General features: G+C 42.3%; 1 protein-coding gene across 3 annotated transcripts in view; it reads left to right on the top strand.

The window, feature by feature from the left end:
• The window catches only part of sertad2b (SERTA domain containing 2b), a 40,872-nt gene extending 31,276 nt beyond the window's left edge, over positions 1–9,596 (top strand). For all 3 annotated transcript variants that reach the window (XM_040044702.1, XM_040044703.1, XM_040044701.1), the window contains exon 2: positions 5,801–9,596. In XM_040044702.1, coding sequence (XP_039900636.1) covers positions 5,805–7,064 — 1,260 coding nt within the window. In that variant the 5' untranslated portion in view covers positions 5,801–5,804 and the 3' untranslated portion in view covers positions 7,065–9,596. The remainder of the gene's footprint in view (positions 1–5,800) is intronic.
• The last annotated feature ends 2,403 nt before the right edge of the window (positions 9,597–11,999 follow it).

Raw genomic sequence — 11,999 nt, 5'->3', positions numbered from 1 at the left:
ATTGCACTTGAATTTGCTGGAGGTGAAATCACAAATGGAATGGCCTTCGCTTCTGTAATCAACCTTTTTTCACCTTCTCCACATCTTCTTTTTAAACCACATGTGCAAGGTGAACCTTGGCTTGCTTAATGAAAAGTCTTTTGGGGAATGACATACGTGTGTTTTCTTCTTTTATTAGAGGTCAATGAAAAAGAGAACATTTAAGGGAGAAGAAAAGGCAGCAAGGCGTTGATAAGGATTTTCAATGATTGTCGATGCTTATGAGTAATTGGGGCACGCCTCAGCGCATGTGTGCAAGCACTCAAATATGTCAGAAAACCGGTATTCTTACAGTAGTAGACAGAGCAGGAGCAGTATCAGCTGTAGTAGCTTGTATCGTCATAGTGTAATTGTATCTTAAGTTGTGTGTGGAAGTGTAGAAGCTGGTGAGTGTAGTCAGTCTGGTCAGGCCAGAACTACACCATCTCTTCCTCTGGGTTTTGTCTGGAATGTGTTTACTAGTTCTGCATTGTGTGTGTGTGTGTTTGTGTGTGAGTGTGAGTGAGAGAGGAAAAAAGAGGGAGACACAGAGGAGTGAGTTGGACAGCGTCGTCCTCATGTGCAGAGCTGGGTGCATTACAGTGAGGAAGAACGGGATGGCGCAGTCATGCCTGCAGACTGCTGTCGAACACGCGTCCAACTTTGACTGCTTTCTTGCTCGACCTGCAGCAGTGTAGTGGAGTGTTTGCACTTTGTGCATCTAGAGAACCTGAAATAGCCCGATGTGGAGGTGAGGGGGTGGGAGGGGTGGATGCGCAGCTGAGGCATGGAAACCAGCGTATCCGGTTACAGGATCATAATATCACTGCAGAGTCCATCCACTAGCACTGCACTACTGCACAACACACACTCACTACAGTCAGCTCTCGGAGTACCATGCACAGCCCGCATGTCTGTGCGTTTACAGGCTAACATGCACTTCCACACAGCAGAGCTCACCTCTGCATGTAAAAAAAGCTCTACATGGTCCTTTACTGTGATTTTGGGATTCGATTCACACCATGCTCTTTATTTGTTCATGCAAAGTCATCCCTTCTTATCGGTCATCTTTTGCTCTTCGCTTCATGTGATTGTTTTACTAGAAAGGCCACTTTTCTGAAAGCTTTGTCAGCTTTTAATGTAATCATATCTTTATCACACGCTTAGCTGCAAGCACCTATCAGATTGTAAATTTCACGTTAAGGTGCTATTTGATTGTAGCGTGGTTCTATCAGTTGCAGTAAATCCTTCCTTTATGAAGTAGACGAGCCCAAAGACATTCAGGGGGCCAGCCCAGTGTGTGGTTAGCTCTTGGTTTTGTATCAGGATATTTGGTGATATTTTACGCTGCAGGCAACACCAAAGAAATGCTTCTTTTGACAAATGTTTTTCTCATGAATCTGATGACTCTGATAGGAGTAATTGTTTATGTATTGATTTGGATTTGTTTGGTATATTTTGCAAAGGCAAGGAGAAAAGGATTAAACGCAATAAATAAACAGTTTTTGTTTGCCTTACTTAGATATTGGACTTTGAGTAAAGTTTTGTCTACTTTGTATCGTCTGCCTCTGATATGATGATGGTTGTAACCTTTCACAGAGTATTGTTACTTTTGTAACTACTGATTTTGTTTTGCAACTCTGTATCAAATGTAATGTAGTGAGTACAAGGGGAAAATTAGTTCTATTTTTGACCTTCAGAACTGCAGCTTGTTGTATTTCTACTCAAAGCTTCTTTGCTTTGAAGGTCGGAATATACCTTTTACTATGTTTACCTCATGGGAAAAAGGTAGTTTTAATACCTTACTTTGCAAGACAGCTAACAGTGATTCACGTCGTCACAATGACCTTGAATAAAGATCGCGGCTCCATTTTAGAGCGTAGCACTCCTCCACGGCTATGCTTTATCACTTCGACTCATTTATGACCTGTTTTTCTTCCCCTCGTGCGGTCATATCTAGACATGGCTCATAGAGAGTAGGATGGTGCTGGGCCCGTGAACTTTGACAGCCGTCGGAACGGGGAGGTGGAGGGTATGATGTAAATGCTGAAGGGCGGATGAAAAAGAACGACTGAGAAGAAGTAAAATTCCAGAAAGTGAGCGAAGAAGATGTGGAGTAGAAGGAAAGGGAAGAGGAGGATAATGAAGTGGAATGTAAGGGGTGGGGCACCTCTGGTATGTCAGCCCTGCACTCAGTGTGTGCGAATGTGTGTGTGTGTGAGCCTAAACACCCCACCATGACTCAGTGAGTCAGACATGCGCAGCTGCTTCAGCTCTCAATCACACACCCGCAAAATGCTTTGAAACTATCTCTGTTGCTCTCTCTTTGATTCTCTGTTTCTGTCTCTCTCTGACACTCTCTGATTCGCCATTTCCCTGGAAGATCCACAAGCAGCTGCAGTGGGTGGAGAGGCTGCTTTTTTAAATTAACACACACACACAAATGTTAAAAATCAGTCATTCATTTTTGAATGAACTCCCAACAATTTCTTTACTGCAGTAAAGAAACACATAGTTTAAAAAAATGTGTTGATTTTTCAAACTATTTCTTTGTGGATTAGTGTTGACACACAAAGGCTGTTTAGAAAAGATTCATGTAGCTTCTGGGACTGAAAGGTGAAGACAATGCTGTGGTGCATTAATCCTGCATTCTTTCTATTGGCCAGCAGGGGGCAACTCCTCTGGTTTCAAAGAGTTTTGTTGAATAAGTCTATGGAAAACTGGCCCAACTAACACTCAATCATCACGGTTTCAAAAAAATGGCAACACTGAAAATGCTCAAGTTGAGACACCACAAACTAGCGGATGAAATCTTAGAGGTCCTCTCTCTATCAGCACAGAGCAAGCAAGGCTTAGCCTAACATCTTGAGGATAATTATAATTTAACAAAAAACAGACAGAGTTTAAGAGACTACTTGAGAACACCTGATGCACATCATGAAGCTAATGAAGCATCTGCCCAAACTCAGACTGCTGAAAAGTGTGCCATGCAGATAGATAGAGCAAGCTTTTCCTCCAAGGCTGGCTATCTCTGGACTCTCTCTCACCTGGGGCTGAAGCAGTGGGGTGCTTAGTGGTCTCTCTTTCATCTGATGATGGCTGTCTAAACTATAGCAACCAGCCCAGCCTTTAATCCAGTGTGTCCTCCACAGCTCACAGGATTTTTAAATAGCAATGTTATTTTTCGTAACATGATCAAGAAAAGTCCTCATTTAATTTTTTTGTGAACAGCTTTTGTTTTTGTTTTATTATCAAGGTCACTATGACATATATAACAAAGAAGTCTAAAATTAAAACAAAAGTAAAAATGTAGTTTGTTTTCTTTGCTGTTTTTCAGATTTTTGTCCACATATATGATATACAAACTATAATTTAATAATAAAGACAATCCTACAGTTTTGAAACGTCTTGCTTTTGAGGGGAACAGCTTGATGAGAATAAGTGAATAAGCCAGGACTAGTTCATACAAAATAAAATGTTAATACTTCTGATTCTCCACACTTGAAGAGCTGGCTGTCACAAGAATGGAGGAGATGTGATATCGTTTATAGGTGGAGGAATTCATAGTTTTCATACATGCACTCAAAAAAAATTGAATGAACATGAAACAATTAGGGAAAGGATTTTTTAATGTGATTAAATTGCTGTATTTTCGTTTTATACAATTCTGTTATTCCAACTTAAAGTATTTGAGTTGGACCAACTTAGTTGATTAATGATGAATCAACTTATTTACTGCAGTTGAGTCCAATTTAACAAAGCTTTGTAATGTGCATCTTTTTTTCCCTCCAGTTGAATGGATTTATAACAAATTTCACACAGCAGTCACTCCATACTAAAAAAAGAAGTAGGGAAGTTATGATTTCAAGGCTTGATACAGAATTTTCTTTATGTTTTTGTCCTTGGTGGGTGCATAGCTGCAATTATTTAAAACCAGATATATATGAAAATGTTCGTCGTCAGACTAAGACTTTTAGCAGGTTAAACCACAATAAATAGCAATAGCATGTAGGCTAACATCCTGTAACAACAGCGAAATGTTACCAACAACCTGTGTATGTTCACCCAACAGTCTGAACCAACAGATCTGTAAGGTCTCAATAATGATGCAACTGGGGGTTCAGTGCCTGGCCCAAAAGCAACCGAGCAGCAGTGATTTGCTAGAGGGAGGAGAAAATGTTGCTCATTTCTCTCCCACCGTACCAGAGCAGTCTCACCTCCTCTTCTACTTCCTCTTCTCACTTTTTCCCCTCCTCCTCCTTGTCTTCCTCCTCTTCCTTCCTGCTCCGCCCCCATCCCCCTTCCCTCCCCTTCTCCACCAACACCACCACCTATCCCCCCCCACACCCCCCACCTTCCCTCCAGTTCTTTGTCATCTCTTTGGGTGAATTCCCAGCTGACTCTGTTTGTCATGGCAACCAACCAGTCGTGGTGACTGGGCCTGCAGCTCCTGCTTCCTGTGTGTGTGTGTGTGTGTGTGTGTGTGTGTGTGTGTGTGTGTGTGTGTGTGTGTGTGTGTGTGTGTGTGAGGAATGAAGAGACGCATGCGCAGTGTGTATGTGTGTAGACAGCGGCTGGCTGCATGAGCCTGTCAGCCTGGATTAAAGTCAAACATACTGCAGCAATGCCTTTCTTTCTTTCTTTCTTTCTTTCTTTCTTTCTTTCTTTCTTTTTTGCAGCACAGAAACAATTCAGTGGATACATGTATCTCTTAAAGCTAATATGTTTATTCGGGGAATTTCGTGCAATAATCTCTCTCAGCCGTTTTTCTCCTACTGTCCCCCCACCACCTCCTACTTAGTAACTCGGTGTGCTATTCTAATGTGGCACGAGGAGGGAGAGTGGAGGGGGTGGGCTTTAAATCTGGCCTCTGATCCTGTGGTACAGCAGGGAGCGCTGCTATTACATAACTTCTTGTGTGTGTGTGTGTGTGTGTGTGTGTGTGTGTGTGTGTGTGTGTGTGTGTGTGTGTGTGTGTGTGTGCTGGGCCTTAGTGTGCAGTGGTGAGGCTCCCACTGCAGCTGCTTATGGTTTCAATATATGTGTTTTTTTTAAATCCCCTGTCACAGTAAGCTCGTTGCGTTTAAGCAGCTTCTTGAATCACGCCAGTTAAGCTGCTATGCTTCAGTCTGAAAACTTCACTGTGGAGTATGTCAGTGTTTTAGTGAGATGAGGTTGGGTTTGATGATCATTTTATACTGTAATCCAGTTGGGATGCTGGATTTTGCTCACCATAAGAATATATTCCTCAATTGCAAGATGAGAATTTTCTTTTCTTTTCTTTTTTTTAGAATATCAGAGTTGTTTTGAGGTGTATTGTGGGGAACAAACCAGAACATGACTCTACTTACAGAGCAGGGAAACGTCCACTAGTGAGAGGAAGTAACTAGGACTGTGAAAAACTAGCTATTTATTAAGGAGTGATAGTTTATTAATGACTTTTTAAAAAAAAAAAAAAAGTTGAATAGTCACAAAAGTTCAATAACCTGAAAAGAGAATTGACACTTGTGTCTGGTCAGTGTAATCAGTGATTGTTGAGTAGGCCAAACCACAGTTGCTTATAAAGTGGACCTATTATGCTTTCCCTGTTTTTCGGTCATGTTTGCTGTCACAGTGCTGGATCATCACATTAAAATGGGCAAAGTCTAAACTCTAAACAGACATTTTTTTCTACTCTCAGTTTTGTGTGATGTCAGTAACATCCAGCGATAAGACAGCTAAACCCTAAAGCTATATGCGTCTTCAATAATCTCTCCTCTGTCTCTGCTTATTTGTTTTTCAGATATATGTTCGGTAAAGGTGCGAAGCGAAAGCTGGACGAGGATGAAGAGGGGCTGGAAGGCAAAACGCTGGAGGCGCCGGTGGCGGGAGGGGGGCTAGGCGTCACTCCAGAAGGTCTTTCGAAGGTGTCGTACACCTTGCAGCGGCAGACCATCTTTAACATCTCTCTGATGAAGCTGTACAGCCAACGGCCGCTGGGAGAACCCAGCCTGGAGCGCCGCGTCCTCATCAACAACATGCTCCGCCGCATCCAGGACGAACTCAAGCAAGAGGGCTCCCTGCGGCCACTTCTCCTTCCGCCCTCGCCGCCACCCGACGACCCCATGGACGAAGGCTTCCGTGAGGCGCCGCCGTCTTTCGGCGTTCTGTCAGCGGCAACGAGCACACAGGTATCCCAGCCTTCTGCACTGCTGATGCCAGCGATTGCTCCTCCGCCTTCACCCCACCCAATGGTGCCTCCCAACTGCCAGGTATCCCAGGCCTGCCCCAGCCGTCTGGAGGCCTGTCCTGCCCCTTTGGAGGCCTGCCTCACTCCTGCCTCTTTACTGGAGGAGGATGGTGGAGATTCAGCCTTTTGCGCGGTATCTCCACCCACCCCTCCGCTGTCACCACCCCCAGTGCAGCCTCCCATTTCAGCACCTCTGAGCCAGGCCCCCTCTGTCCCTGTGCCTGTCTTTTCCTCCTCTCTGAGTGACATGGAGTTGGGTCCTCCTACAGCCATAACAAGGACAGCAGCAGCTAATACTACGACCATGACTACCTCCCCAGCTCCCACACCAACCACCCAACCCCTCCCACCTACACCCACCGGCTCACCCAGAGACTGCAGGACTACGGGTGCTAAACCAGAGGCAGCTGCCGTTTTCCTAGTGGAAGGCCGCTGTGCTGAGCTCCGGCCAATGGACACTCTCCCTGCAGTGCCCCCAGGTGGCCTGGTAGACGTTTCCTCCTCTCCTTCTTGTCCCCCGTCCTCTTCCTCGCCCTCGCCCTTTCTCTCAGACTTGGCGTTGGATGATGTCCTGTTCGCCGACATTGACACATCCATGTATGACTTTGACCCTTGCACGACAGCAGGGGGAGCAGGGGGTGGGACAGCAAGCACCGGCGGCCTCGCCAAAGTGTCGCCAGTGGTGACGGCGGACGACCTACTCAAATCGTTGGGGGCACCGTACAGCGGCCCTGCCCCCCAGGTTTCAGCCAATCAGCCTTTCAAAATTGATCTGACAGAATTGGACCACATCATGGAGGTGTTGGTGGGCTCCTGACTCAAGGATGCCCCCCCCATGAGAAACAGTTTAATCAGACTGGAATGAAAACGTGGGATCGATTTTTTTCCTGGTTGTTGTTTTTACATTGTTTTTTTTTTTTAAAACTCTCTTCAAAAGTCGGTAATTGTAAACATCGATGGTGATGTCAGTTAGTACTACTATGACAACTACTACTACTACTACACAACACTGTGCATGCACTGTCCTCGCCTTTCCAAATATGGAAAAGAAGTAACCGGGAAACAAACACATATAACTGTATTTCTATACTTGTGAGGACCTCCTTTGACTTCCTTCATTCCCGAAACCTAATCCTCTTTGTAATCTTTAACTTTAATCTAAGCCTTAACCCTAAGGAGTAACTGTAAATAGAAGCAATGAAATTGTCCTTGTTGTGGACAACTCTATCTACCCTTGTGGGGACACTTACTCCTCACAGGTAAAGAAATACACGCATAAACATGAGACACACACACACACACTGTAATTATGGCTTTTAGCAGATGAGTGCCTTTCAAAATGACCACTTATTCAATTCCTGTTTTAACAGTATTTTTTTTTTCGTTTTAACAGCCTAGAGAGGTCACTCCTTAATGTTTTTTGTTTAATTTATTGTATTGAAACTATCGTTAAGTAAGGTAATTTCTCATGATCAAATAGTAATTATTTAATCTCTATCTTATTACAGATGCTATGTTTTATTTGTAAAGCAAGCATAAAAAGGAATATGTAGTTTTACCAGTGTGCTAGATGACATATTAGCTTGGCTATACGATTACAGTTTGGGAGTGGCTCTGCGATGCCTCGCCGATGTTTTGGTAAACTCTTTTTTTGTACTTCTCCTTATCAGCAAGCACATATAACTGTGCTGGATGCTGTTTTACATGAGTTCGGTCATATGAGCTGGTTATCATGATTCACTTGCAGCAGAATTCAAATGAGCTACACCCACAGGGGAAAGCTCGGCGTGTTTACATTGGAAGCAACAGCAGCAGCAGCAGCAGCACCGACTCATGGCTCCCAGTCGGATGTAGATGATGTGAAAAGTGCAGCCTAAGCAGAGGCTTAGGGATCACTACACGCATGTTAAATTTAGCTGCGCAGGCCTGAAAACAAAACAGCTGTTACCCCATTGCAGGGAAATTCACTGTGGTACCACTGCAACTCTTGGAATTACACAAGAAAAATGTGGGCGGTTAGTAGGACTATTATTTTTTGGGTGAGGTTTAGTTCCCTCTGATTTAGCAACACAGGTGACTGGCAAATTGTAGCAGGACATACAGTATTACACACCCCCTGAGTATGTTTACTTGTGCTTAGAATAGAAGCCCTAAAGTGCAAAATCTCATGGTTCTGCAGGACAATTTTGAGATTGCCTCAAAAAGCTCACGGGCCAGGAGGTCTAAATCTGACTCGTAAATAATAAGAATGCGGGTGAAGTAGGAAACCCAAACCACAGTGTTAACCTGATACTGCAACCATGCAAAGTGTCGTTTCAAAACACTTCCAACCCCCACCCAGCAGAGGTCACCAGTGAATATTTATGGCACTAAAACACAAAACTGGCAGTTAAGTGATTCTGAGTAACAGTTGTCTGTGGGTTTATCACTGCAAGGTACATATTACACAGAATCATCTAGTGAAAGTATAGAAGGGGCACCAGAGAGCACAGCTTTAATGTTAGTCACCATTGTAGCTGCTGTGTGCTGTATTTTCTGATCATACAGCATCTGTCAGAAGAAGCATTTCTGGACACTGCAATGATCCAGAGGGCCGGGGAATGCCACCGGTGGCTATTTTGATTATGGAAGCGTTTTCAGCAAGTCACCGTAAGAACCCCTGAACCCTCGTGTGTTTGCCAGCACAGCTTTGCGGTGGTCTCGCGGTATTGTTTGAGAACATTGTGTTCCAGTGGAAGATCATCAGCTTCCCAGGGTACATTTGACTTCAACTAGCTTGTAAAAGAATGGCATTTTAAACCGAAGCAGAGTGTGAGCCGAGCACATGGCAGCACCAACTAATACCATTTCTAGATGACCGTATCTTGTTGCTTTCACCATATTTAAATTTTGGAGTGCTTGTTTTTCTTTCCTTTTTTTAAATTGTCAATGAAGTTATTTATTCGTATGGATTTTTCCCCCTTTTTTTGTAAATATATTTATTTTTTATGTGAACATTTGGATTGTAAATGTGTGTACAGAATGTGTGGTAGGAATGTACTTCAAAAAGGAATGTATCCGAGTGTGGAACTATGGGGTGGAAGCCATTTTTTTTATATACATAGGTAATTATATTATCTTGTTTATGTTTGTTTTGTTGCATTGTTATTGTTTTTTGTTTTTTTGATTTCTGGGGTGGCGGCCACAACTTTTTACATCTTTTGTACTCTCTTGTTCATCACTTTCCAGTTGAAGGCGAAGAGTTCATGCAGCAATACTCAAAAAGCCCATCTCAAACCTTCAGATGTCAAGTCTCCAAAGCCTGTCAGATGCTCTGATGCCAAAAGTAATGTACATAGTATGAACAACATTCAAGGTTCTGAGTCTTTTTCGATCAGTGTTTGTCACCGAATCGGTTTAAGCGCTGTCCGAGCGTGCGGCAATTTCTAACCGCAGATAAGGACTGACCACAGTCGAGGCTGAGTCCCTCTGCAAAGGCTGTATTTTACACAGACCTCAGAGCTGTGCCTTTTTCTATGCAATAGAACACAAACACACAGAGAGAAACTATCAGCTGATCACTGTATTGGGATCCAAATGTGGACTGTAGATAATATATACATATATATGTATATGTATATTGATATATTGATATATATATATATGTATGTATATGTATATTGATATATTGATATATATATATACATATATATATATATATGTATATATATATATATGTGTGTGTATATATATGTATATATATACACACATATATATATATACATAGTAAATGAAATAAAAGTACAGCTGTCTATGAATTTGAAACAGTCTTACTTTTGTAGTTTTATATTTATATATATATGTATGTATGTATATATATATATATATATAAATATATATAAATATACATATACAATAAACTGTAAAAAGAGCAGGTGTCTGTTGTGTCTCCTTGTCTTTGTTTTTTTGACGTGTACATGATTGAACATGAGTCACTGTCAAAGGTGGAGTGATGACAAGCAGAAGTGGAATACAACTAATAAACTGGTTCTTGGGTTAGTTAAAAAAGACGAGGGAAATCTTACCACAAGTTCAACTTGTGTGTGTAATAAGACTCACATGATGAGAGGGTTATGCACAGTGCCTGTGAAGAAGATGGCCATGAGGTGTAACCGAAAGCTCTGGAAACAAACTTTAAAAAATTAATTAAATTGCAAATCAAATGTATTTATATGGCGCCAAATCACTGTCACCTCAAGGCACTTTATATTGTAAGGTAAATACCCTACAATAACACTGAGGAAAAATATCAACAATCAGATGACCCCTATGAGCAAGAACTTGACAACAGTGGGAAGGAGAAAACCCCGTTTAACAGGAAGAAACCTCAGGCAGAACCAGGCTCAGGGAGAGGCAGCTGTCTGCCATGACCGCTTGACCAGAAAGAGTTCCAGAATTGACGACTTCCACTCGTTTTCTTGAATTTCTTCAATAACCAGGTCTCTTGAGGCTGTTGAGTATCCTTGCTATTAAAATTGTTGACGATCTGAACAATCTGGGTACACTAAACACTACAAGAGGTAGTTGCCTCATCCAGAAGCACAACACCGCCTTACAATGACCATAAAGGTTATGGATAAGTATAATAATAATAATGACTAAAATAGTAAACCTTTACTGCTTTTGGTCAGGTTTGGGCCTCGGTGCCTCCCAAAAGAACCAGCTCTTTCTTGCTTGTCCTTGGGTGACAGCTCAGCAATCTCCAAGAGGAAGCTAAGTATGTGTCTTTCCCTGTTTTCTTCCCCCCCTGCAGTTTACAATGGCAGGGCGCCAATGTTAGCCACTGTTAAACAGCCATGACTCCAGATCCACAAGCCGGTGGTTATTTCCAGCATTCAGGCCACACAGCTGTGAGGGGAAGGGGGACAGTCTGTCTCTATTGGTGGAGACATGCAAAGTTTAACTCAACTTAGCAACAGCAGCACTGGGGTCAGTGAGGACAACCCAGAGGCAGCGAAACAGAGAACTGCCTCTGCGTGTGTCGTCTGAATATTGCCTCTCTCTCCTTTGAATGTATTAGCTGAAGGCTCCGCTGATTTTATTGTCATGCTTTCCTAAAACATTATATTTCACTTAGATTTTTTTCACAGTCATAGAAAATGTGTGAAAGCTGTTGCACCATCTGAAACAGCAACAGGCTGTCAGTTTAGTCATTATAAAGGAGTGAAAATAGCGCTATTCAACGTAAGCAATTCCCATTGAAACAAACTAATCAGACATTACAGTCATGCAAACATCATCGACTATAAAGGTCAAAAATTGAATGAGCGCCTAAAAATGTCTGACATTATCTGATTTTACATATATGATACAATCTTTCAAATGATTCATATGTGGATCCAAGATATTACAAACCATGTTTAAAAATATATTTTATAATAAAAAGAAGGTCAAATGAAATTTTAACACGTTTTTTATACTTACAATTGCTACTCAAACATCAAGAATAATAAAGATAAACATCTTTATTAGACACAAAAGCCAATAAACTGTTTAAGGAAAATGAATATGAAAACCTTTCCAGCAGCAAGGCCGCTCCCTTTATTCGTACTTTCATGGCTTACCTTTGGGCAGCTGCGTCTTTACTAAACCAACTGCTCTCCAATGGGATCACCTTGTGGTCAAACACCAGCAGTGCAACAGAGAGTCTCACTAGTAAACGTGAGCAAACCTAACAGTTCTTATCTTCCAACAGAAGAGACTGTTGAACCTT

This window comes from Simochromis diagramma, unplaced genomic scaffold, assembly GCF_900408965.1.
Source record: "Simochromis diagramma unplaced genomic scaffold, fSimDia1.1 OVJJ01000486.1, whole genome shotgun sequence".
NCBI lineage: Eukaryota > Metazoa > Chordata > Actinopteri > Cichliformes > Cichlidae > Simochromis > Simochromis diagramma.
Note: the sequence above shows the minus strand (reverse complement) of the source record. Positions and strands in the feature narration are given on the sequence as shown.